General features: G+C 44.7%; 1 protein-coding gene across 1 annotated transcript; it reads right to left on the bottom strand.

The window, feature by feature from the left end:
* Positions 1-1132: 1132 nt before the first annotated feature.
* Positions 1133-26477, bottom strand: AO (L-aspartate oxidase). The gene is made up of 7 exons (XM_086508555.1): positions 26166-26477; positions 25630-25963; positions 25243-25485; positions 25103-25159; positions 2502-2582; positions 2345-2406; positions 1133-2265 (listed from the first exon to the last, which is right to left on the bottom strand). Exons 1-7 carry the CDS (start codon positions 26330-26332, stop codon positions 1278-1280), a joined length of 1932 nt encoding a protein of 643 aa, XP_086364681.1. The 5' UTR covers positions 26333-26477; the 3' UTR covers positions 1133-1277.
* Positions 26478-27036: the final 559 nt, after the last annotated feature.

The following is a 27036-nucleotide window of genomic DNA, read 5'->3' as shown; positions in this document are numbered from 1 at the left end:
TGTTTATAAAGTATGACAACTTGAAGTCACACAGACATGTTTTATGTTAAGCATGATCAATCATCTGAAACTTGTATGTTGGACCCATTGAACCTATCACAATTTTCTATGAGGTAGAATTTGTAAAAATATGTAGCAGCAATATAAAGGAGTAAAGTTTTCTGTTTAGGCCATTTTGGGATTATGCTCGTGACTTGGTCAGATGACGAATGTGGAGAGCTGAAGCAACCAATTCTGGTAATGTATAATCTTCATGCCATGGGAGAAAGGGGTCACTTCTAGTTTCTTTCTGTATAACATATCAAGATGTCTTGTAAATACTTGGCTGAGCCTTGATAGCCAAGTCCAAGTGTAGGGCAATCCTAAAGTGTACTCTTAAGGGAGGTAGTTGACTCATCCAAACCCAAAGTCTCGCTAGTCGTCGATATCTATCTCAGAAGAGCTCCCATGTTCTGTGGAGGAAAGTCACTGCTTGAAAACCACCATTACCCCATCTATGGTCGAATGATGTGCGAAATGGACACCTAAATCCTTACCATACCTAATGTCATCATGACTAGTGGTCTCAGTACACCCTTGTCTATATTATATAATACCCAACACGCTCTACTAGGTTGTCTCATGCATCATAGTTAATCTCTCTCTCTCTCTCTCTCTCTCTCTCTCTCACACACACACACACACCACACGCATCTCAAACATACGCATGCAAAGAGATTTCATTAAACCATGGGTATAAGCCTGAAATATCCATGTGTCTTTCAAAGAAACTCCAAACATTGCTGGAGCCAGTACATCAAAATGCACTAAACTGAAATGGTTGGACCCTTCTGCAATTTCCATGACTCTTTAGTTCCCCGACAAGCAACAATTGGAAAATTAGAAAATTCCAAATAAAATAAGTATCTAAAGAGCTGTCTGTCAAACTTCTCCTAGGAAAAATAGCATTGTTATCATCAATGGTGAAGAGACAAAAGACAAACTTCACAACAATTGACATGACAACAGTTACAACTCAAGGAATCGGAAACTTCCAAGCAAAAGGTTAATGGCTTTAGTCTCTAGTCACTTTTAAAGGGCTAGCACAACAGTCGGTGCTTGTTCCCTACAACAAACAATATATTGATACAAAGTTATATGACCTACTTTTGGGGGGCTAAGTCAAGAAGTTACACCCTTCAGGCATGGGTCTCTAACTTCATTATTGCAGTGAGAGCTGCAAGCGCCATCACATAATCTGTAGCTAGCTTGGCTCCTTAGAAATGGATGAAAGGTGGTCAACAACATGAAGTCTTCACAGGTGAAGTAGGGAACAACAGTGTGGGAATTCTCTTACTCTCCACAAGCTCGGGGAAATCGATGACATAATGAGACCCCCGACTCTCTTGCCTTGCAAGTGCGCTGCTGACTACTAGATTTGCCACCAAAAATAAGTTCCTCAATTCACACACCTTCAAATGCACCATATTTGGCTGCCATCCCTTCCTGAAAATTTCTTCCTCCCAATCCAACTCGAGCTCACAAAGCTTCTTTTGCGCTATTTTCAGACTTTCTGTAGAACGTACCAACCCCACAAAGTCCCTCATGATTCCTTGCATCGATTTCCTTTTGGACGAAGTTATTTCCAAAATCTCATCAACCACTTCTTTCTTCAAGAGAGAGGGTGCACATGGGCGAGGCCATTCCTTCTTTTCATTGATCACTTGGTGCAATCCTGCCAGCTTTTGAACATAGTTTATGGCAGGTTTCACCGCTCTTTGAGCAAAGACCAGAGCCTCGAGCATAGAATTGCTACCAAGTCTGTTGGCACCATGCAACCCTGTACAAGCCACTTCACCTGCTGCATACAACCCAATCACTGAAGTTTCCCCATTTAAATCAGTTTGCACGCCACCACACATGTAGTGTGCTGCTGGAACAACTGGTATTGGCTGCTTGGTTATGTCAAGTCCACACTTCAAGCACTCTGCCGCGATATTTGGAAAGTGTGACAAGATCTCTTCTCTGGGCTTGTGAGTGATATCTAAAAGGACATATGCCTCTTTCCTTTTCTTTAATTGATCATCAATGCTACGAGCCACGACATCTCTTGGAGCGAGCTCCGCACGCTGGTCATACAAGGGCATGAATCTCTCCATCGCTTGATTATAGAGGATGCCACCAGCTCCTCTGACTGCTTCTGTGATGAGGAAAGCATTGTGCCTATCTTTTGGTTTGATTGGCAACCCTTCATCTGCCAATGCTGTGGGATGAAACTGTACAAATCTGAAAATGCCATCAAATGACTTTAGGAAACATGCCACCTCTTTTCAGATTAGATAACCAAGATAATATTGGCACTCACTCCATATTTGAAATCACAGCATGTGCTCGATGTGCCATAGCTACACCATCACCAGTTGCTACCTGTGGATACATAGTGAGGGCAAAGGAAAGCCAGTTGTCAGACCCCACTTTATGCTTCGTAGTTTACAGTGTAATTTTATATAAAAAAAATATACCAGAGGATTTGTAGTGTTGGGGTATATATGGCCTGCTCCTCCGGCTCCTAGCATGGTTACTCCCGCAATAAGTCGCTTTACCTGTCAGCAGAATCACTCTCTCTCTCTCTCTCTCTCTCTCTCTCTCTCTCTCTCTCTCGGCACTCTCATTGAGAGTAGTGGAGATCTAGACGGCCACGATTGAGGAGAGGGGCTACACAGCATCGAAGGAGAGGATTCGAGCCATACTCTCTCGATATCCAGAGTGCAGATGAGAATGGATTCTAGTAGTAGTATCTAGTTCTTTTGTACCTAGACATGGTATTAGATTCATCATTTTGTAACAGATTGGTCTCATAGGTCATTTTGGCCTTTTGAAGACGTTAACATTTCATTTCATCATCTCTCTCTCTCTCTCTCTCTCTCTCTCTCTTTTGGACCTAGACATGGTATTAGATTCACCATTTTGTAACAGATTGGTCTCATAGGTCATTTTGGCCTTTTGAAGACGTTAACATTTCATTTCATCATCTCTCTCTCTCTCTCTCTCTCTCTCTCTCTCTCTCTCTCTCTCTCTCTCTCTCTCTCTCTCTCTCTCAAGAAAAGTGTTGCTAAATAGACTATTTCCTTATTTACTTGGTAAGCCCAGGGTACTTTTTTTAATTAACGCCACCGTATTGAGCCACGTGGCTTTATCCTGAGCGACCTCAATTTAAATCAACCATTGCCCTCAACCCAAATCGCTTTACGCACTCTTTTTTGGACCAAAAATAATTTGGAGGCAATCATCCAAGAAGCAACGATAATGGTGAGGAGGACCTCAGAGGTGGGTGGGAGCAACAGACTCTGGGTACGATAAGAAGGGAGAAGCATGGGAGAAGTTTGCGAGCAATGAGGATGTGGGAGCAGGACTCCGAGTATGATCATAAGAGGGGAGGATCAGCATGGGAGGATCAGTGGGTGAGCGATGAGGGTGTCGTTGTGCGATCTGATGAGCAGGAACTCCGAGTACAATAAAAGGGGAGAATCGGTTGGCGAGCATGGGAGAAGTTTGCGAGCAATGAGGACATGGGAGCAAGACTCCGAGTATGATAATAAGAGGGGAGGATCAACATGGGAGGATCAGTTGGTGAGCAATGAGGGCGAGCAGGGAAAGGCACCCAATGTCTGCCTCCTAGTACCTGGTCTTCAGGTAAGTCTCTGGCCATTCTTTGAGAGAGAGAGAGAGAGAGAGAGGCTAGCAACAGGTGGCCTGCACTCTTTGCAAGACACACACACACACAGATGGAAACCGTACTTGTCGATCAGCAGAGAGTGGGGGTGCAGGTGATGAAAGGGCACAAGGCTTGCTTAGAAAATGCCATCACCATGCTAACTCGCCTCTAGTTATATAGTTCAAAATCCGGCTATCGCGAGCCCTCGTTTGCTGCCTTGCCTCTCATGCACGCCTCACTCTCTCGACGTTTCTAGATGTGTGTGTGTGTGTGTGTGTGTGTGTGTGTGTGTGTGTGTGTGTGTGTGTTCGTGTTTTGAGTCGGCTATTCATGGTTGACTGCTCGGCTATTCATAGTTGACAGCCAACACCTTGACAGGTTGGTTGCCGAGCCTCCTTGGCCCGGTGCCAGACCTCCTAGGCTCGGGCAGATAGCGCGTACGTGAGAGCATTCAATCCATGACGCAGATTCTGATACTCTAAGAGCCGTTCTCCAAGAGGTGGCCTCCTAGAGCCCGTTCCGTGCAAATAGGAAACTGGCTATAGCATAAGACAGGAGAAAGAGTTGACGGCCGAGGAGAGAGAGAGAGTGCAATTTTAATAAGGGAAAATCTATTGAAAAGCACCCATAACTCTTTATGTAGCGAACCTTCGACATAGAATATAAAATTAGATCTGCTTCTCTTTAAATTTAATCAATATGCCACATCTCCTATATTTGTCTTAATGCGTGTTTTGTGTCTGGCAGGGAGGACAAATATTCACAACACTTGATGTTTCAATTGCACAAGCACGATAAATGTGTGCACTTGAACCATAAGGTTAGGAATTGTAGATCTACTGGAATTAATAAAAGCCATCAGGAACGGACAACTCTGACGTGTCATATGATGGGTGACATTAAGCATCGCGAAGGGGTTGTACCGTTAGTTCGGTAGGAGAGACTAGGAAATGGATATTCTCGATGCATCACGTGATGGATGACGGAAGCATCGAAAAGGGAATATTCCTGTAAGGATTCTAGTCGCTAATCCTTAATTAAGTACTTAAACTCATGATTAAGACTTAAGAAACTGAAACTGAACTTAGAACAAGATTTAGAAGACTCTGTGTTTGATTCATTGATTGTGTGATACAAGGGCTCCTCATATAGGAGACGAAGAGACATAAATGAAAAGACACGTCTCTTGGTGAAGACACGTGACTTTAGACGTAAAGACATCCTTTCGGCAAAGAGCTGCAACCATTGGGCGAAGAATCGCACCCGTAGAGCAAAGGGGTGTGACCAGTCGTCGAAGGAGTGTGGCTTTTGGCGAAGAGACACGTCCTTTGGGCGAAGGGGTGTGACCATCCAAGCGCAGGGGTCCTCCTTGGCATGGCACTTCGCGTATCTGCAACTAGGAGTAGATGTATTGCTGTTAACATAGTCACAATCGTGACATTCTCTCCCTCTTTAAATAAAACCCAAGGTAGTTGAAGAAAACTCCGGGAGAAGGAAATGTATTGTTGTAGTGCTTCTGCATCCAAAGCTCTTTCTGTTAAGTCCCATGTCATGGCACTGTTATTGACCATGACTATTTTGCCAAACTGAAAACTGATCATATTTGCAACTTGTCTCATCTTTGTCAAAAGTATGAGTATCATATCTGCAACTTGATTAGTGCCTTTGTCAAAGTCTTTTGTAACTTCAAGCTTTGTCCAAGAAAAGATTGAATCTATATCTGCTTCGAGTGAAATTATTGGTAAACTGACTTGAGTTTTCTGTTGAGTGATGACCACTGGTTGAAAATTTGTAAGGTATTCCATTGGTTTGTCTGGAACAGTAAGATCCTCCTGAGGGGATGTCGTAGACTGAGACAGAGTAGTGTTTGGAGGTATATCCATTTGTAAACGTTTATCTGTGGAACAAATTATGTCCAAAGATTCAATTGCAGCGACTGAAGTCGTGCTGCAAGAGTCTGCATCTGCTTTATCCTTTGCATTGCTGAAGGTAAGGACTGCAGTCTTCAAGTTTGAAGAATTATCATTCACCATAGCATCTGGTATCAGTTTAGAGACAAAGACTTTATTCTGGAAGGGCAGTGACGAGGCGAATTTTCCTACCTGGATCACGGCCAAAGAAGGGGTTATGTGTTCGTTGGTTGTCACATAAGAACTGGAATCTTCAGCTTTCTCAACGGGTATTAAGGCTTCCAATTGAGAAGGGGGAGGTCGAGGGAGTTGTTGCCTCTTAGACCTCTGAAGGATCCTCTTGCACAAGGAAAGGATCAGTAAATCTTCAACTTTACCACCATGAGATAAGAAAGACTTAAATGTAGGGCATGGCTCGCGAGGGGGAACTTGTCCAACGTCACAGCGTTCACGACCGAGTACTTGACTATGGTCAGATATTTGTCCCACTAAGTAAGCCCATCTTGATATTGTTGATGATCTGTTGGAAGCTTCATATTGCTGGCATTGCTGCTTTTGTTGCTGATGATTCCAATAAGAAGTTTGCTGCTTAGAATCGTAACTTTTCCAAGAATATTCACGTTGAGACTTTTGTTGCTCGCACGATGATACTTTGCATCTAGTTGTCACCGGGAGGTGTATTTTTCCTGTTACCTTCCGTAAATAAGTACTAGATATTTTTATTTTTACTTGTTTTCCCCGGAACCCTTGAAAAGGTGCAAGTGGACATTGCATGGCCAGTGTAAAACGGCTGCGGCCGAATAGGTTTCTCACAGCGGGAGTCTGGGTCGGTCAGTCTGGGACTGGTCGGGCCAATTAGCACTGAATTTTGATGAGTATGGAACCCTGTTCCCGCTAAATGAAATCTGGGCCACTCGGAAAGTCAACTTTATAAGTGAGTGGAAACTAGGGAATTAACTCAAAGGGGCAAACTGGACACTTGGCAGTTGTAGAGCCATCTGCAGGACACCTCAGCTGGAGGGGGCGCCCATTTGAGGCTAGGGCTGATTTTTGCTCAAGGCAAGTGACCTACAGTGTGTGTGTGAGTAGTGGGTGCAGGTCTACAGCTTTAATGGAAACCTTGCCTTCTCCTCTGTCTCATGTAGCGCGATGACTTGCTCTCGTGCATCTCTCTCTCCCCTTTGGCACATATGGTAATGCCCCACTAGTTGGGCTACTGAGATGAACATGTACAGTTCTGGGGGTTTATGCGCGTTTGCCAAGGCAAGAGCTTTCTGAACAGGAACCGGTTTAGCAGGTACGCACAGTTCCATCGCGAAAGATTCGAGTTTGGAGAGTTTTCTCGTGTGAAAACTCGTCCAATTCATAGGGGAACTGTCCCATTGTGTGCGGGAGCCCTTGGGACACGCGTAGGCGTGTTCGCTCCGCTAAAAACGATCCGAAACAGCGAATTACAGCCTGCTGTGTTTTTCTGCAGGTTTAGGGTTTCACACCTAAACTACAAGGGAACCCCGGGGGAGCCTCGTGAGAGCCTTGGGATGCGTGTACAGGCTTTTGGGCACCCGGCAGTGAAAAACAGGGAATTACAGCCCGCTGAATTTCTGTGACAGCTCACCAGAAAGCTTCCAGATAGCGAGGGAATCCGTCCTAGACAAGTGTTTTTGACCTACAGGGGTTTTTGCGTCGTTATGCTGCCAAAATCAGGTCGAAAACCTGCGTTTTCAGCCCTCGCCAGGTTTGGACGTCTTTGTGAAAGCTTGTGCTAAGTGATCGGATCGTCTATCTTAATTTGAATAAAGAAATACCGAAAGGGGCGCCAATCTTTAGGGCCTACAGGGTGTCGGTCTCGTGTGCGCAGTGACATTCTAATCGCTGGACGCAACTGTGTTCTCTTCCCTTCATGGTGCTCTGTGTAAAGTTAACAGGTAATTGAAATAGTACCGCCCTCTACGTTGTACAGGCCGGTTATATGGTTCAATCGACGGGACAGTCACTTTTTCTTCAAAAAGTGCAGCGTGGATTGTTGTGGGTGAAAGCAACACAGAGCTTGTCGATATGGCAGAGAAGAGAGACCAAGTACCTAAAGAGGGATCTTCCTCACATGGCACGGAGAAAGTTCCTTCAACTCTTCAAGAAGAGGACGGGTTGTTTAGAACTCAACTGCGTTGCTGCATGGACATGTTTCAGCAGTTGGCTAACAACCCAAGGATGCAGGAGTTCTTACAGGCTCCGACACAGGGTTTTCAGCCTCCTACACAGGGCATGACTGAGCCGTTGCAAGAAAAGGAGATTTCCAATGCGCAGAGGACTCATGATGCTCGAGGGAAAGCCCATGTGGTTGAGCAACTAGCGGTGTCCAATGATCCAAAGCAGCTTGCTTTAGCTAAACAGGAACCGTTTGTGAATGGTCAAGGGAGTAATGAACACGCTCTGCGTCAGACCCTTCCATTACCTAATACTTATCCTGGTTATTTTGGAGGCGGTTCAGTGTTTCAAGCTATGGCTGGACCTTCCACAGGTTATATGCCGGGGAATGTGTTTGGGACAATGCAAACAGGCATGGGTAACCCTATGTACGTGAACATGGTTGTCCAACCAGGTTTTCAGGGTGCCTACGGCCAGTTTCGAGTGCCTGGAACACAATTTGGTATGGCTGGTTTTTCGCAGCCATACGTACAAAATGCAGATATGACAGGTAAAACAGTTGATGCGAGTGTTGGAATGAACAATCATGGAGCACCACTGTTACAGGCACCAGTTTATGATAATGTGGCTCCTTTGAGTCAGTTGAAGGATTACAAGGAAGGTGGGCAGGGAGTGAAGTTTGAAACTTTCAGAGGAGCTGAGGATCAATTGAAGGCTTTGACCTTCATACAGCAGTTCGATGCAGCTTATGCTGGAGGAAACTTCACGGAATCTTCAAAGATACGCAAGGCTGCCACTTTTTTGAAAGGGAATGCGCTTCAATGGTGGACCACATTGTTGAACCAGGGTCAAGCCCCAACAACGTGGATCCAATTCAAACAGCTTTTTGCGCCTGCATGGTTGACAAACACTTTTGAGGTGGATGTGATGACAGAATGGCACGAGTTGAATGCTAAACAGTGTGCGAACTTGGAAGAGTACAATAAACAATTTTGGGCCGCACTATTGCCAATCACCTCTTACAGGTTTGTGCCATTGTCAGAACAGATTGAGAAGTATTGTTGCGGATTGCCCAAGAAAATCAGGGACTACTGCACAAAGACTACTGTCATGAATATGTTTCAATTGATAGAGAATGCAAGAGTGGCCAGCAATCTGTCGAAGGGAGATTCCGATGGATTTAATAGCCACAAGAAAGGGTCCCAGGGCAAACAGTTTTCAGCCAAGGGCAATGTTGCAACAAAGCCTTCTGAGCCTCCCACAAAGAAGCCCTCCACTGAAGAAGGTGATACGTCCAAGAAGCAGTCTAAGTCTTCTTCGGGACGAGGACAAGGACAAAAGAGGCATTTTTTTGGCAAAACTTTTGAAGAACGGAAAGCTCTTAGGGAGGCCAAGAAATGCTACATTTGTGAACAGGAAGGACATTTTGCGAATGAATGCCCACAAAAGAAGTCACAGGATAAGGATGACAAGTAAAACCATAAAGGGAAGAAGCCAAAGACTTGTTCCAGATTTGGTTGGAGACCAGCCAAACACAGATGCCACGGAGCTATGCAGAGCTTGGAGCAATGTTAGAGACCAGACAGTGCTGGTTTTCTTTGATCCAGGAGCCCGTGCAAATTTCATATCACCAGAATTGGCATCAAAGTTGGGCATTCGTGCGTAGGAGATGGGTATGACAGGGGAAGCAGGTTTGGCATGCTCAGGTCATTCAGAGCCTGTTACTCCCATTTTGGGGAAGCTTCGTCTGCACATTCAGAGCTGTGTGGATGCGGAAGAATTTCATATTATGCCACTTGAGGGCTATGATGTGTTATTGGGTATCCCATGGTGTTACAGGTTGCATGCTATGGTGGATACTTACAACAAAAAGATTACCCTTGTACATAGAGGAAAGACTCATGTCCTTGATGTAAAGCTTAAAGGCGAGTCTGTTCCAGTTGTTTCTGCTTCTGGTATTTCATCTGTAATAAAGAATCATCTTTCTGCGTACTTGATCTTTGCAAAAGAAGTACCTCAAGTTGTATCTAATTTGTCTACCTTAGATAAAGACAGGTCAACTTTTTTGAGTGGTTTCAGTGATTGTTTTTCGGACTCTTTGCCAGGGGAGTTACCTCCTGAGAGACCTGAGGATCATACTATAGATCTTGTGCCAGGTTCTAGTCCACCAAATAGACCACCATACAGGGTTAGTGCAGCCCAGCAGAAAGAGATTATGAGTCAGGTCAACGAGCTTTTAGAGAAGGGGCTGATTCAGCCCAGTTCATCCCCTTTTTGTTTGCCTGTACTCTTAGTGCAGAAGAAGGATGGTTCATGGCGTATGTGCATTGACTATCGCGCCTTGAATAAGAATACCATCAAGAACAGGTTCCCCATACCGAGGATAGATGACATTCTTGATCGGCTTGAGGGAGCGTCATTGTTTACAAGAATAGACCTAAAGAGTGGGTATCATCAGGTACGCATTAGGCCAGAAGGTGTCCATAAGACTGCGTTCAGGACAACATTTGGTCTCTATGAGTTTCTTGTCATGCCATTTGGTCTCACAAATGCTCCTGCCACGTTTAATAGAATGATGGACAGAATTTTTAAACCACATACAAACTTCGTGGGTACCTTCTTTGATGACATGATTGTCTATTCGAAATCCGAAGAGGAGCATAGGGATCACTTGATTGCAGTTTTCAATGAGTTACGTAAGAACAGGCTGCTTGTTAATGCGAAGAAGAGTGAATTCTTTTTGCAAGAGATTCACTTCCTTGGGCACATTGTTTCAAAGGATGGAGTACGCATGGATCCCGCTAAAGTGGAAGCAAATAGATCATGGCCATACTTAAAGTCCGTACATGACATTCGAAGCTTTCTAGGCTTATGTTCCTACTACAGGAGGTTCATCCGAAATTTTGCTGAGATTGCTTCTCCACTCCATGCACTACAAGGAAAAGGAGTTACTTTCAAGTGGACAGCCAAGGAAATTTTAGCGTTCAAACACTTGAAAGAGAAGCTGACTTCAGATCCGGTAATCATTTTGCCAGATCTTTCAAAACCTTTTGTGGTTCAGTGTGATGCTTGTGGCCATAGTCTTCGTGCAGTTCTAATGCAGAATGGCCGAGTAGTCGCATATGAGAGCATAATTCTTTTGAAGACCGAAAGGAACTTGCAAGTCTATGAGAAAGAATTGCTGGCAGTAATTCATGCTCTCACTAGTTGGAAACACTATCTACTAGGGGCTGATTTTGTTGTCCAAACGGATCATCAAACCTTATGATATTTTCACACAGACGAAGCTGTCTGAGAAGCACATGCGATGGGCAAACATCTTGTCAAGTTCCATTTTCAGATTGTGCATGTGCAAGGGAAAAAGAACGTGGTGGCTGATGCGTTGTCACGAAAGCCCCAAATTTCAGCAGTGTCAATTCCGTACCATTGTGAACTAGACGAAATGAAGACACAATATGCTGAAGATTCAGATTTTGCAAGGATCTATGACCAGCTTGTTGATGGGCAACATCATGAGCACTATATGCTTAAGAATGACTTTCTCATGATGCATGGAAAGTTATGCGTTACTAGACAGTTACGGCCAAAGATTTTGATGGAAAGTCATGCTCCACCTTATGCTGGGCATCGTGGAATTGATGCGACGGTGAAAGGGGTTGAGGCATTCTTCTATTGGCCAACTTTACGTCAAGATGTTGACACATTTGTAAGATCATGCTTAGTATGCCAAAAAGTCAAATTTGACAGACAAAAGCAACCGGGATTGTTGCAGCCATTGCCGATCCCAGATAGGCGATGGGAAAGCATAGCAATGGACTTTATCTTTGATCTTCCAAGGACGCAAACAGGCAATGATGGGATTTGGACTATCATTTGTAGGTTCAGTAAGCAGGCCCATTTCATTCCTGCGAGGAAGAAGATAAAACCAGAACACATGGTCAAGATATTTATGAGCAATATCTTTAAATATCACGAGATGCCTCAGTCAATTGACAGTGACAGGGATTCACGTATGACGAGTCTTTTCTGGAAGGCAGTGTTTGAGAACATGGGCACTACGCTAAACTTCTCTTCTTCGTTTCATCCGCAAACTGATAGACAGTCAAAAGAGGCAAATTCTACTGTTCTGGACCTGCTCAATGTTATATGTCAGAGCACAAGGCAACTTGGGAACACCATCTTCCATTGGTTGAATATGCTTACAATAACACTGTGCATACGTCAACAGGTAAGGCACCATTTGAGATAGAGGAAGGAGAGAAGAAAGTCCCGCCCATTTTGCAGACTAAGGACAAGATTTTTGAGGCAGACAAGTATGTGCAAGATATGGATGAAACATACAGGAAGATAAAGATTGCTCTTTAGAAGACTCGGGCTAAGCAAAAGAAAGCTGCTGATCGTCACCGTCGTGAACTTGTATTTTCACTTGGTGATTGGGTGCTTTTGCGCTTTGAAAAGGCCAGGTTAAGGAAAAGGAAAGGCAAGGAACGCTTGTTTCCTAAGCTCAGTATGCGATATTATGGTCCTTTTCAGATTTCAGAAAAGATCAGCGATGTAGCTTACAGATTAAAGCTACCAAAAGGCTGGAAAATACATAATTCTTTTCATGTCAACCTTCTAAGACCCTTTGTTGGTAATGTGCCAGAGAATATGTCACCAGCGTGTGACTACTATCTATCCTTTTTGTTGATTTCTTTCTTATTATCTATTTACTTTCACTTTTTGGAAACACCCCTCGGGAAATCTAACTGCCCTGCATTGCATAGCTAGTGTGGAACTGTCCAGAGGGAGTCCAGGCCTAAGGGCAAGAGAGCACTAAGGTTGGACAAAGACTATGGTTAGCCAAAGTGGGGTCATTGACTAGCCAAAGTGGAATCCTTTGCTACAGAGGCTACATTTCAGTTCTGGATGTGGCCGCAGTGTACAAAGAGGGTCGGATGACCTAGAAAGATACAATGGCAGCATCTCCTAAAATTTAGGGAACTGCTATTTTGGGACCTGAAAATGTGTTGACGTCATTATCGCCGGAATGACAAGGGAGCATTTTCTTACTCTGCCGTGAAGTCAACTGGGCAACCGGTTGGGATATTTTTAGACGGCAACCCCGAAACGGGAAAATGCTTATAAATGTGCCAAGTGGCACCTTCTGGTGCACTTGCCTCATGCATCAAGAAGTGGCGCTGAATTTAGGAGGGGGAGAGCCTCATTTTCAGATTTTGTCACAGGTTAAGAGCTATGGAGTGCTTGCTTTCCCTCTTATGCACAGTGCGGTGCCAGGAGTGATGCCCTGCACGCTACGCACTGCCCTCTCTCTCCCCTTTGGCAGTATGTTATGCCCCTCTAGTGGGCTCTTCATTTGACCAATGTACAGTTGTGTGGGTTCATGCGCGATTGCCGAGGCAAGAGCCTCTTGAACAGGTACTGGATTAGCTAGCGGCTAATCCCCCCGCAGGTACAGGTGAATTCGGAGAGGTTTCACGCCAGAAATCTCGTCCGATTCAAAGGGCAAGTAGACCTACAGGTGCGGGAGCTCGAGGACTTGCTACGGATGCGACCGGCACGCGAAACGGAGCCCGAAACAGTGAAATACAGCCTGCTGTGTATTTTTGCAGGTTTAGGGTTTTGGCCCTAAACGGACCCTAATACCCCCAGGAGGTTCGGGGACGCAAGGGGACCACTATACAGGTGATCTGGCGCATTTTCAGGGCTGAAAACAGAGAATTCAGCGTGCTGCAGATTCTCGCCAGGTTTTGCAAAGTGCCCGTATGCGTCGGGAAGGTCAGCCAATGCGTGGGAATACTGACTGTGAAGGGTCCTAGTACAGTTATGCTGCCGAAATCGAGCTGGAACAGTGGAAATTCAGCCGAGTTTGTGCGGGGCAGCTTGTAGGGAACCACAGCGTTTATTCCCTCTTTTGAACAATAAAGAAATACCGAAAGGGGCGCCTAAGTTAGGGGCCAATCTGGTGTCCGTCTACTCATACAGGTGCAATCTAGCAGCCTGTATCCCTCTCCCCTTTGTTGTGTCTTGAAAGTACAGGTAAAATAGACAACTAATAATGGGTGAAAGCTAAATCAAGGTTTGAAGTAAAGTCTACCGCCCTTTTTGGATTGAACAGGCCGGTTACAGAATATGCTTGATGAGGAACAACCCGAAGTGGAAGAATTGGATGAAATCCTTGTTCGTGAACAGATATTGGCACATAAAGAAAGAAAGGTGAGAGGAAAGGTTGCATGGTGAAGTTCAAGAACTATCCATCGTTGGATGCCAAATGGATGGAAGAGTCTAAATTGGTTGATTCACCTCAGCTATTGCAATTGTATCTTGAAGCCTTTCAGATGGAACCCACAGTGACTTGATGTAGCCTTTTCTGGAGCAAGGCAAGAGCATGGTTCATGATGCTCAAGAGAGTAGTTAAGCAATTGTATCTACTCTTTCCATACAAAATTTAGCTAGAGAAGTTTGTGCTTGAGAGTACACTAGAAGACTTCTATGCTTGATATATGTGTCGTAGCCAGGTTGGTGGGATTGTTTAATCGTCCAACGCTACATTTCCGGAAGCATGTACATCTTGGATTCCCATCATAGAATATATGTGATATCAAGAGATACTGCATGTATTATTGGCATGCAAGCGAGGTCGCTTGCAGTATTTCAAGGGTGGGGTGTGTCACCAGGAGGTGTATTTTTCCTGTTGCCTTCCGTAAATAAGTACTAGATATTTTTATTTATTTTTATTTTTACTTGTTTTCCCCGGAACCCTTGAAAAGGTGCAAGTGGACATTGCATGGCCAGTGTAAAACGGCTGCGGCCGAATAGGTTTCTCACAACGGGAGTCTTGGTCGGTCAGTCTGGGACTGGTCGGGCCAATTAGCACTGAATTCTGATGAGTATGGAACCCTGTTCCCGCTAAATGAAATCTGGGCCACTCGGAAAGTCACAACTTTATAAGTGAGTGGGAACTAAGGAATTAACTCAAAGGGGCAAACTGGACACTTGGCAGTTGTAGAGCCATCTGCAGGACACCTCAGCTGGAGGGGGCTCATTTGAGGCTTGGGCTGATTTTTGCTCAAGGCAAGTGACCTACAGTGTGTGTGTGAGTAGTGGGTGCACGTCTACAGCTTTAATGGAAACCTTGCCTTCTCCTCTGTCTCAAGTAGCACGATGACTTGCTCTCGTGCATCTCTCTCTCCCCTTTGGCACATATGGTAATGCCCCACTAGTTGGGCTACTCAGATGAATATGTACAGTTCTGGGGGTTTATGCGCGTTTGCCAAGGCAAGAGCCTTCTGAACAGGAACCGGATTAGCTAATTGCTAATCCCCCACAGGTACGCACAGTTCCATCGCGAAAGATTGCGAGTTTGGAGAGTTTTCTCGCGTGAAAACTCGTCCAATTCACAGGGGAACTGTCCCATTGTGTGCGCGAGCCCTTGGGACACACGTAGGTGTGTTCGCTCCGCTAAAAACGATCCGAAACAGCGAATTACAGCCTGCTGTGTTTTTCTACAAGTTTATGGTTTCGCACCTAAACTGCAAGGGAACCCCGGGGGAGCCTCGTGAGAGCCTTGGGAGGCGTGTATAGGCTTTTGGGCACCCGGCTGTGAAAAACAGGGAATTACAGCCCGCTGAATTTCTGTGACAGCTCACCAGAAAGCTTCCAGATAGCGAGGGAATCCGTCCTAGACAAGTGTTTTTGACCTACAGGGGTTTTTGCGTCGTTATGCTGCCAAAATCAGGTCGAAAACCTGTGTTTTCAGCCCTCACCAGGTTTGGACAGCTTTGTGAAAGCTTGTGCTAAGTGGTCGGATCGTCTATCTTAATTTGAATAAAGAAATACCGAAAGGGGCACCAATCTTTGGGGCCTACAGGGTGTCGGTCTCGTGTGCGCAGTGACATTCTAGTCGCTGGACGCAACTGTGTTCTCTTCCCTTCATGGTGCTGTGTGTAAAGTTAACAAGTAATTGAAATAGTACCGCCCTTTACGTTGTACAGGCCGGTTATACTAGTTGTCTCTGAGAAACCATGCTTTGGGTGAGAAAATTTCGGTTCTGAAGGCTTATGTTTGAGTGGTTCTTGCTGGTCGACCACTGAAGCGTCGAAAGAAGATGGCGGATAAGCTGCATTAATCGTCCAAGAAGTAGTAGGACGACTCTGAGCAGTGTTTTGCGTCTGCATCTGCTCGAAGCGAGTGTGAATTGATGCGAGGCTTCTGGAAAGTGTTGCCATCTGCGCTTTGAGAACTGCTATCGGGTCCTCGGGTACAGGTGTATGTGACGTAGAGGCAAAATCTGCCTCCATCGCCTATTATGCAGCATCAGCTACTGGGAAAGAGGAGTGTGGGGAACCACCCGGAAACATCGGGAACAAGTCCGAGAGAACAATTGTTTCTTGCTGGGCTTTGCTTTTCTGTAAACCAGACACCAAGGTAAAGGCAAAGACATTCTGGCGACCATGGGCGGGCGGTCAATCATTAGTGACCAATAACTGGATTGGGGCTGTCGATTGTGCCGAACCCACGCTGAAGAGGGCCGCTAGGGGTTGGTTCGCTGCTGGGTTGAATCGTGGAGAGTTCTTGAATAGAGACACCATCCAGAACATCACCCAGGCGAAAGTTGAAACTCCATGCGGAAATCTAAACTTGTCTGATCAAACTCTTGCTATGTTAAATTCTGACAGAAGTGGTGTTCTTAATCAGGCTATTATCCAGGTCCATGGGCTGGCTGGTGTTTTTCTCTTGTACGCTGGCTGTTTCGCTGGTGGCCTATTCTTTGAATGTTTGGTACCAATGGGTGCCCACCTAAACTTTTTGGGCGGTCGGCCAATTCCCTTAAAATTTTAATGGGTGTTCACTTACAAAACTACTCAAGCGCTGGCTGATTTTAATAAAACGCTACGCTGCTGCTGAGAATTGCGTGGAGTTTTGAAGAGATGCCAGCGTGGCTGTTTGCTATGGGCAGCGCAAGGCACTTGAAGGGGTGCGATCACCAGCAACGGGATACTGTGCCACAAGGGGACCACGCGAGGAGGTGCAAGCATTGATGAAGAGCCATGCTGCACCAAGGGGCACACATTGGCCAAGTTGTCCAGCGCTGGTGGGCTTTTTAATATATAACGCCGGTGGGTTTTAATGTAGTGCGTTGCTGGTTTTAATACATCGCGCGCTGCTGAGGTTTTACATATAATAAAGGGCAGCAAAAAGGCATGCCAACGAAAGGGTATCACGAACCAGCATGCCAACAGCAAGGCTGCGATTTCAGCCCACAAAGGGGTGCACAAAGGGGCACGTCTCCATGGGGAAAGGGTGCGAGCATGGGCGAAGGTGTGGCTGCCTGTCGGGTCCGTGCCCTATCACATGATTGGTGGGAGTGTGGGTTCAAGAGGTATCACCCGAGGGAAGGGACACTCGAAGAGTCACTAGCAGACATTCACCGGGTACGCCATAGAGACATATCTATGTTCTGTCTTTTATATATAGAATTGGAGGGCTAAAATTCAAGTTACCTCATATGGTCGTAGTACCATCTTTCGTCTGCTTCCATGTAACTTCGGGAAGGGTAGAGTGTAGCGTCAAGGGTGAGAGGCTCACAATCGTAGGGTCCCGGGAAAAAATTTGCTCTGATACCACTGTAAGGATTCTAGACGCTAATCCTTAATTAAGTACTTAAACTCATGATTAAGACTTAAGAAACTGAAACTGAACTTAGAACAAGACTTAGAAGACTCTGTGTTTGATTCATTGATTGTGTGATACAAGGGCTCCTTCTATAGGAGACGAAGAGAGACATAAATGAAAAGACACGTCTCTTGGTGAAGAGACATGACTTTAGACGTAAAGACACATCCTTTCGGCGAAGAGCTGCAACCATTGGGCGAAGAGTCGCACTCGTAGAGCGAAGGGGTGTGACCAGTCGTCAAAGGAGTGTGGCTTTTGGCGAAGAGACACGTCCTTTGGGCGAAGGGGTGTGACCATCCAAGCGTAGGGGTCCTCCTTGGCATGGCACTTCGCGTGTCTGCAACTAGGAGTAGATGTATTGCTGTTAACATAGTCACAATCGTGACAATTCCATTGGTCTAAACAAGCCAGCACTGCCCGGCTGAAAATAAAGCGCACCGGCTATTCCTACGGGGTGCAGAGGTCTATAAAAGCAACCCACTCTCTCTCTCTCAAGGTCCAATTTTTGCACAAGCGCTAGCAGCAAGGGGACTTTACTGCCAGGAAAAATTCTCTTTAAGGGGGGAAATAGCCGATCTTCTGGTCCCAAATACTGTGTCGATCTTCTCCCTCATTTCTTTTGAGTTGGAAGTTTATTCATTTTCAGTTTGTTGATTATTCGTGTGCACTCTTGTTTTTGACAAAAAGGAGCTCTTAGACCATTTTGTATTACATAAACAAGTTATGAGGCCCGTAGGCATTATGTAAGCCCAATGTAGCCAGAACTAGCAATGGAAAAAATTTAAAACCCCCGAGATAAAACAAACCAAAGGGCGATACAAAGTTACAAAAAGAGGTGATACGTTGAAGACTAGAGACAAGGAAGTGAAGGGCGACCGTAGCAGCGAGCTAAAGCAGAAACAGGCCACCTGGACTTATGACAGGAAGGTTAAAAACTCCACCAAAGAGTCTTTAATATTAGGCTCCGGATCTCCAAGGCCAAAAGGCATACACCAGCAGAAGAGGCATCATCATCGTACATCTGCATCAAAACTCCAGGAGAGAGGGAAAGTGGGAGAGAAAGCCTTAAGCCATCCCTCGTAGCAATCAATAGGGCTATTCTCACAAAATCTGAGAGAAAGTGTACCCATGAGTACATATTTATAGGCTCATGGCCTTCAAACTCAAAAGCAAGTACATGAAAAGCTTCAAACTAAGAAGCTTCTGGCCCAAAAGCTGCCAACGAGAATCGGGGAAATCCGTACGCTGACACGTCAACATCTGTCAACACGTTTCACGAGCTGTCCGTATGACATGCCATGTCAGCCAATCAGCGTAAAATCTGAGCGTTCGTACGGTTCTACCACGTCAACGGGACTGCCACTCATCAGTTTGTGACATACCCCCCTCTTGAAAGAATTGTAATCGCCCTCGATTACGCCTGCAAAATAAGACATAAGCCATAAACTAGCTCAGTAGACATTGACTCTAAGTACCGACGCACTAGACGACACAAATCCAACGGTTGCACAAAGACGACAATCACTAAACATTCACATCACATTCAAATCAAATCACATAAAATCCATCCAGATCTAGGACCATGATTCCTGGCAACGTGTTTAGCAATCGCATCTAGATTCACACCGGACCCACTGATGTCGGATTAACTAATTCTTAATGCGATCATGATCATAGAATCTCAAGACCGAAATGCTGCAATCATTTTGTCTTTCAAACCGGCACTCAAACACAATCACATGAGTGAGCACTGTTTCAAGTCAATCTAGTCATCCCATTTGTTCAAAAGTCTTATGCACCTAGATCCCTGTGTAGCCATCTCATCCCTCAGGAACTCTTGATGCACTCACCACACTATCTAGTCATCTCATTCATAAGGGAATCATCAGTCATCATCATCATTCAAAATTCATGATTCTTATCTGGAATCGTGATCGGGTTCGTTCTTGAGCTGTCATTGCTCCCAATTGCATTCATATGCAAATTCCTCGCCGGTTATTTGTACATAAATAACAATATCTTCCAAAAAAAAAACGTTAAATTGACACATAAATCAGAGTCATCTTAGGGAAATCCCATTTCAAAGTTCTTCATTCATAAAGTCATAAAGCAGAAGATTGTCAAGAAATCAGTATCCCTTTCAGATTCCTATCTAGTATCTATTCTGGATCGAGTATCTTCTCGTCCACTTCTATTTGAATTTGTCGTTCATTCTCATTCTTGTGCCTTTTTGGGACACCGTGCACATATATGTCCTTGTTCCCCACAGTCAAAACGAAAGATGACTCAATCAGTGCACATTCAAATCATCACATAAAAATTGATTCCAGATCTAAGACATGATTCCTGGCAACGTATTTACCAATCGCATTTGTCACGATTGTCAAAAGAAGATAACGAACTAGACAGTCCTTCGAAGCATACATGCTTCTTCTATTTTCTTGCACTTGCAAAAGAAGATTGATGGCCCAAATAACCAGGGTAGTCAGACCCCTTGTTGCGGTTCTTCGTTTTTTCTTCGCCCCCAAAAGTTGGTTGACTCGTCTTTCAACAACGTCGTCAAGTTCTTCTTCAATAAACGTCCTTGGGGTAGGAGGTTTCTTTTATTGGTGTATCAATGGCTTTCTGCCAATGCGTATGCACTTCGTCAATCGGGTGCCGGGTCAAAATTTGTCATATTGTGGATCCTTCGCACACTGGAGGATCTACTTTGCACAATCATCAACCTGCTGCTGACGTTGCATCTCCATTAGTTCCATAAGCCGAGGTGGCTCGTGTTCTTGATCTGTTGATCCATTTCCCTTGCTGCCTCTCGTTCCTAAAGTGGCAGCAGTCGTCTGATTCTTTCTAGAATCCATGTGTGTCACGAAAAAGAGATCGGATTTCTTTGTAGAAGAGAAATCGACTCAGCTCTGATACCATTGTAACAGTCTTGGACGCCCCGAGTCGAAAATCTGGCACGACACACGAGCGAGAATCACTTTAAAATACTTTACACTTAATTCACAGTTCAATTGAGTCGACACAGCCCAGCGTAGTTCTATGCCCAAAGAGATTGGACCCAAAGACGGGCACCCCTTTCGGTATTTCTTTTTTGTACGAATGCTTGAGCAAAGTACAATTGCCCACGGGTCCTCTTTGCTCACCAGCTCATCTGCACAAGTGAGCTACAGAGAGGCCTAGGGGACTTATTTAAAGGCCCTTGGCCATGGAAAAGCAATTACATGAAAAGCCTTCAACTCAAAAGCTCTTGGCTCCAAAAGCACTAGCGCTAAAGCTGCTAGCGCAATTTGCGGATTTCCATACAACCAATCAGTCCGCCAATTCCTTTGGTTGTCCAAAGGGCCCTGTCGGCAAGTGCCCATAAGTTGGGACAACTTATAGCATGCCACATCATCAGTTTGTGACAGAAAGAGCAAGAAAAACAAATTTCTGAAAAAGTCTGGAAGGCCATCTAGAAATTCGAAGTAAGGGAGCTCGTCTTCTTCTGACAATGAACAGATGAGCAAGAAAACCAAGGAGTTCAAGGAAGGGGATCAAACCGTCAGGTTTAAGACGTTTTATATCCAGGTCGCTGGTGCCTCTCTACGTAATAACAGAGTAGACCACCATGTCTGTGCAGTTCCTTTCAAATAAGATACCTCCCTTCGCACCTTGGAGTGTTCTATGAACTGACCTCTAGAGAAGGCGACGTCAAATTGCTGTACAAACTCAAGGGCTCGATGGGTGTCCTGAACCCTCCTGGAAGCATTCAAGAAAATTTTCACGTCAACTTGGATATCAGACGAATATGAAAGAGATGTCATCACGACTTGGCATCACTTGAGAATGACTAAGAAAGATACATTGGATGACTATTGCCAAAGGTTTTGGCCCTTGGGATACTTATTTGCCAGTGTCATCGTTTCTGAAGATTACTTTGAGAGGCCATATTGAGCGGTTTTGTTGTGGATTGCCAAAAGAGATTCGAGAGTTTTGTTTAAACCAAAAGCCTAACTCTATTTAATGACTTACGGGACATGCTAAGCAAGGATTTGGAATGCATGTTGGCTCATTGACTAATGCTACGGACAAGATAGTATCCACCTCAACAGGGCAATAGTCTGCCAATGAAGAGAATGAATCAAGGGAACCGGATGATAGCTCATCATAGGATTCTAGAGCAGTAAGAGAATCAAATGGTATCGCATCCAAGGGTTCCAACAAACTAAGGGAATCATATGCAAGTTCATCAGAGGATTCTGAAGAAGAAAGGGGATCACATGATAGTGTGTCTCAAGGTTCTTATGATTGAGACTGATGTGCCAATGGACAGGGGAGGCAAGACAAGCTACACACAGGTCCCAGAGCACAAGGAAAGAGAGGAAAGGGAATTAGTTGGTAGTTCAGAGAATTCCCGAGATCCAAATTGAGGTACCAAGGATAGGGAGGCCAGAAGGGCTACCAATAGGTCAAAGGGCACAAGAAAAGGTAAGCTAGGTCCACCGAATAATTTGGTAAAGGGTACTTTTTGGCTCTCGATGCAAAGTGGATGGAGGAAGAGAACCTCACAAATTCTCTTCAAAGAGAGCTGTTCCTTGAAGCTTTTGGGCTATTAGAAGTGTCTATGCCAAAAGTTACCAATTAATCAGCAAGGTTGAATCTGGTGCAGTGCGGATTGCACAAGAGGGGAGCCACTCCACAGATTGCCTAGATTGAATAAAGTCACTAATTTCTCTTTGAAATTTTAGGGCTGACGGGCTGACAGTATTTTGCGGAATGACTTTATGAGTTGTGTGCACTGAATTGAAAATTTCCTTGAACTGAAAACAAGTGCTCTTTCATGTGTGTTGTTAAGAGACATGTAGAGATAGATGAAATGTCTGCAACATTTTGTCTGATGAATGACTTGAACTTAGTGCATCTAGACATTTATTAGAGATCGGTGAGATCTGGATGTGATGGCTAAGTGAATGAAGAATGAATGTGATTTGAACTTAGTGCATCTTGACATCTATTAGAGATCGGTGTCTCTGGATGAGATGACTGGATATTGTTGCGAGTGCATCAAGAGTTTCTGAAGGATGAGATGGCTACATAGTGATCTAGGGTGAATCAAGAGTTATGGACGGAATGAGATGGCTAGAATTGAATGGTTGAAACACAAGTGTTCAGTGTGAACTAAGTGTGTGATTTGTGAATTGCATGCTATGTGGATGTATTATCTTGTGGGGATGGTCATGGGCATGGTTTGCTTGATTGAAATGTGAAAGGTTATGAATCTGATAGTAACAAGATCTAGTAGATCAAGACATCCGTGAAAAGATCAGTGTGGTCTGGATGTGATTGCTAAATGGTTACAATCATCAGGATTTGTCTTTGAGACCCTCAACAGAATTGTGATTGATTAGTGTCTTTGTAGAAGTACTAGATTCGTGGGGTCTGGTGCATGAGTACATAGAGTCAGTGTCTACTAAAGAAAGTTTTCGTCCTTTAGCTGTTTTTGTAGATGTAATCGACGGCAATTACAATTCTTTCAAGAGGGAAAAATGTCAGTGATAACGTGGCATGACCAACTGGAAGAGAAATGGCTGAGTGGACAAGAGGAACTAAACCGACCAACTTGAAGAACTTATGAAGCACCGACCGTGGGGCCCAAAACCCTAAAAGATAGAAGCCTGGACTTTGGGAGAGATTTTCGTAAATCGCATTGACATGCTAGCACGGCAGGCCGTACGAAATTTCAGCATTTTGCGTTGCTGGTGCCACGTGGCAAGCTGTACGAATTTTCGCAATTTGTGTTGGGCTGATGATGTGGCAGCTTTAGCGCTAGCTTTTGGGTTGAAGTGCTTTTAATATGATGCTTTTGGGGCTCTGCTTTTGGGCATCCCTTCTAAGAATAAACGAGCCCTTAGGCCTCTCACTTTCGAGAGCAACTCGATACAGAGTCGGACCTTGGCGAGTTGTACTTTGCAACTATCAATAATAAAGAAATACTGAAAGGGGCGCCAATCTTTGGGGCCAGTGCTTCTGGGCGCGGAACTCCGCCATGCCATGTCGACTCTCTCTCTCTCTCTCTCTCTCTCTCTCTCTCTCTCTCTCTCTCTCTCTCTCTCTCTCTCTCTCTCTCTCTCTCTCTCTCAAAGTTCACTAATTTTGAAGTTTTTGTTCGTGTGTTTCTATTGATTTCTCGCTTGAAGTGTCCAGGCCTGTGACATCTCTTGTTCACTAAGTGCGGTTCTCTATTTCAAGTTGGAGTATTTGCTCTTTTGGCTCAGTTAGGTGATTGTTACAATGATTCTACCGCCTTGCCAATGGTTTGCCGGTTACATGGCGGGTCCTTGAGAGGGTGGAAGAGGGGAGATTGGGACCCTATCATTGTGTCTTTTCTACAAGATTCTACCGCCTTGCCGGTGATTTCCAGGTTACATGGGGGGCCCTTGAGAGGGTGGAAGAGGATAAATTGGAACCCTATCGTTGTGTCTTTTCCACATAGGTATGTTTATTTATATCTCTTGATCTATCTCTTCATACAACTTTCTATTCATTTTGAGAGATAAACCATAGCTCCCACGAACGAAAAATCAGAGTATGGAATGGGGAAAAAAAACGGGCATGAATTGTCATTCCTTGTTATGGATGCTCTTGTCTAAAACACGGAATGGGAAATTGCAATGAGAATGGGGTACAAAAGAATGAAAATGGTCATTCCCTCTAACTATGAGATAAGCAATCAATACAGCAAAGTCTCATGCACTGCACAAGGTCACAAAAGAATTGTGATTATGCAATTGCTTGATTCTTTCTGATTACTCAATTCCGTTGCATCTAACAACTCCTCTCCTTGAAATAGAAGGCCTTGGATCTCAAGAACTACTTTTGAAAGCCCCTTTGTGGATTTGGGGGATCCTGCGATGATTGAAGTGAAGGCAAGGGAGAGAAAGGGGAGTCCCCCTTAGCTGGGAAAGAGGAGGCTTTATTCGGATCATTAAAAAATTACACTTATGAAATAGAAGAACAATCGACGAAGGTGGTCTCTTTTGTGGATGTAGGGAATCCCATGATCATTAAAGTGAAGACAAGCAAGAAAAATTGTGTTATTTTGATATGAGAGACGAGATCATCAATGGGGACTTCACTTCGAAAAGCAAATGAGCTCAACCACTCCAACTCAACACCAGATCAGAAAAACTAATGAAGGTCAAAGAGGCCAAAAAGAATGGACAGCCGGCATTCGACAAAGGAGGGTAATCAATCATTCAAGATTTCATCACAAAACCCAAAGAATACATTATACGCGTAAATCCCCTTTTTTAGTTTCATGACGAACACTTTCTCTCATTTATGAAGATAGAGTTATATAACCATTTGTACTGACAATGCTCACATTGTAGAAGAAGAAGAGAAATTTTAAGATCGTAGCATTCCCAAGAGCCATGGGACCATCTTTCTTTTGTTTTATGTGCCAATTATGGCACACCATCTAAAGTGGAAATAGATTCATTGGTCGCTCCTATCGACATCTAAGAGACAATGATATGATCTCTCTCTCTCTCTCTCTCTCTCTCTCTCTCTCTCTCTCTCTCTCTCTCTCTCTCTCTCTCTCTCTCTCTCTCTCTCTCTCTCTCTCACACACACACACACACACACACACACACCTTTTGAAAATTCCTCACAGCAATGACTATAAGAAGCTCACCTCACCAGACACAGTGTCCACCGTATCCACACCATGACATGTGACAGTCGGTCCCTCCTATGGAGCAAAAAACAGAAGAAAAAAGAAGAGTTACAACTCTTCAGTACAGCTATGTACAGCATGTGATACATGTATACTACCTGGCGTACTAAGAAGTCTATGGCAAAGTGATGCTCAAACAAGGTGATGTTTGGAGAATTCCTTGCAGAGGTCAACAAAGCCCTTTCAATCTCTTTACCCGTCATATCTGCAGCATGGACGATTCGATGATGGGAGTGGCCACCCTCACGTGCAAGATGCAAACGACCATCTTCTCCTTGATCAAATGATGCTCCCATAGCGATAAGCTCTTTCACCCTCTCTGGTCCTTCCCTGCAGACAACCTGCAGAAAACGGAGAGATCAGTGGTTTAAAAATTTCATCCACATAAAAATCAGATCTGTGCAAAAATTGACAACATGAATATTTTCCGATGACAAGTAGTTAACTACATGTGAGATATGCAGAAAGAAAATAGCCCAACCCACCTCAACTGCCTCCTCATCACACAAATAAGCTCCAGCAACAATAGTGTCCCGAATGTGATTTTCAACAGAGTCAAGCGGATCCAAAACAGCACTTACTCCGCCCTGGGCGTAGGATGTATTGGTCTCATGAGGTTCAGCCTTTGTAATGATAGCAACAGTACCACATTTGGCCACATCAAGTGCATATCGTAGTCCTGCTATGCCACTGCCGATCACAACAAAGTCAAAATACTTCGTGTAGTCCTCGGTTTGAGAAACGCTGTCACCTTTGAGAGCTTGTGGGGTATAAGAAGCCGCTACTCCGGCATGATGCCTCTCCGTATGCTCTCTTGTTCTGATAAAGGGAAACAGGTAAATCGGATGAAGATGAACATGGAGATACTGAAATGTTGATCTAAATCAGAAAGAAAAGAGGAAACAGAGCGCTCTCTCTCTCTCTCGAAAAAAAAAAAAAAAAAAAAATTCACAGATAGAACTATCCAGAAAGTCATGCAAAAAAGCAGATGATGATGACACAAGATGGAGACGGAGAATACCTGAGAAGACTGATCTTGCAAGTGTTTGTGCGGCAATGGTAAGCACTGGCGGAGGAGTCACGAGAGAAGGGCCGCCAAGAGACTCTGGTTTCACCAAAGGAGAAGGCGGGAGGGGAAGCTGCGGCGGACGTCGCTGCTGCTGCTGCCGCATGCTCCATAGATAGCATAAGAACTGGAGCTGGGAGAAGCGAGAGCGGCGAGAGGCGCGCGGGCGTGTGAGTTTTTTGTTGTCTGTGTCTGCTGGAAACGCCAAGCTCCCGAAGGAACAAGACGGCGATGCAGCTGCGCGAGAAAGGAGGCCAGATGAGTGGGAAGGGTGGAAGTCAAGAGAGAGGAGAGAGAGAGCGCGAGAGAGTGCTGGCGGCGCGGCGGACTTCTAAATCGCTCTTGCCTAAGGGCTTGCCTCATGCTTTGGCCGGCCAGGAATCTGGAATCCTTTCTACGCCTGCTGACCTGGCCCTCAAAAAGATGAAGCCTTTACACGTCTAATCTCTCTAGCTACCACGTGGCTTGTATATCTGCCACCCATGCCAGAATTGGGGCATTTCTCAATTTGAGAGCCGAGGGCCTCAATAATTTATGGAGAGGTTGTGTAATAATCAACCCACCGTTCCCTTTTGCCCTTTCTTCATTCCTTTCTTCAAGAGGCAACAATGATTGACTCATCCTTGACTTCACCCTTACGAATAGAAGTTTAGACTTCCACGTTCACATGGGCCACGCCCTTTCAAATTGCTAAAAAGAAAATCCAAATCTTCTAGAGAAATAGAGCTATGGATGAAAGGGAGACAATGAGCCTGGTCACATGGCGCGATATCCTGCTCGTTAGCCGGTTGCCAGCAGGTAAAAGTAGAGAGAGAAATTTAAGTCA

Source organism: Adiantum capillus-veneris, chromosome 3 (assembly GCF_014529385.1).
Source record: "Adiantum capillus-veneris isolate H3 chromosome 3, ASM1452938v2, whole genome shotgun sequence".
NCBI classification, from domain to species: domain Eukaryota; kingdom Viridiplantae; phylum Streptophyta; class Polypodiopsida; order Polypodiales; family Pteridaceae; genus Adiantum; species Adiantum capillus-veneris.
Note: the sequence above shows the minus strand (reverse complement) of the source record. Positions and strands in the feature narration are given on the sequence as shown.

What these genes read in the sequence shown, in the direction of transcription:
- AO (XM_086508555.1), bottom strand. Translation starts at nt 26,332, where the DNA reads ATGCTATCTATGGAGCATGCGGCAGCAGCAGCAGCGACGTCCGCCGCA. An exon ending in TGCAAGATCAGTCTTCTCAG is followed by an intron (nt 25,964 to 26,165) that starts GTATTCTCCGTC and finishes TCCCTTTATCAG; the next exon opens with AACAAGAGAGCATACGGAGA. An exon ending in GTGATGAGGAGGCAGTTGAG is followed by an intron (nt 25,486 to 25,629) that starts GTGGGTTGGGCT and finishes CGTTTTCTGCAG; the next exon opens with GTTGTCTGCAGGGAAGGACC.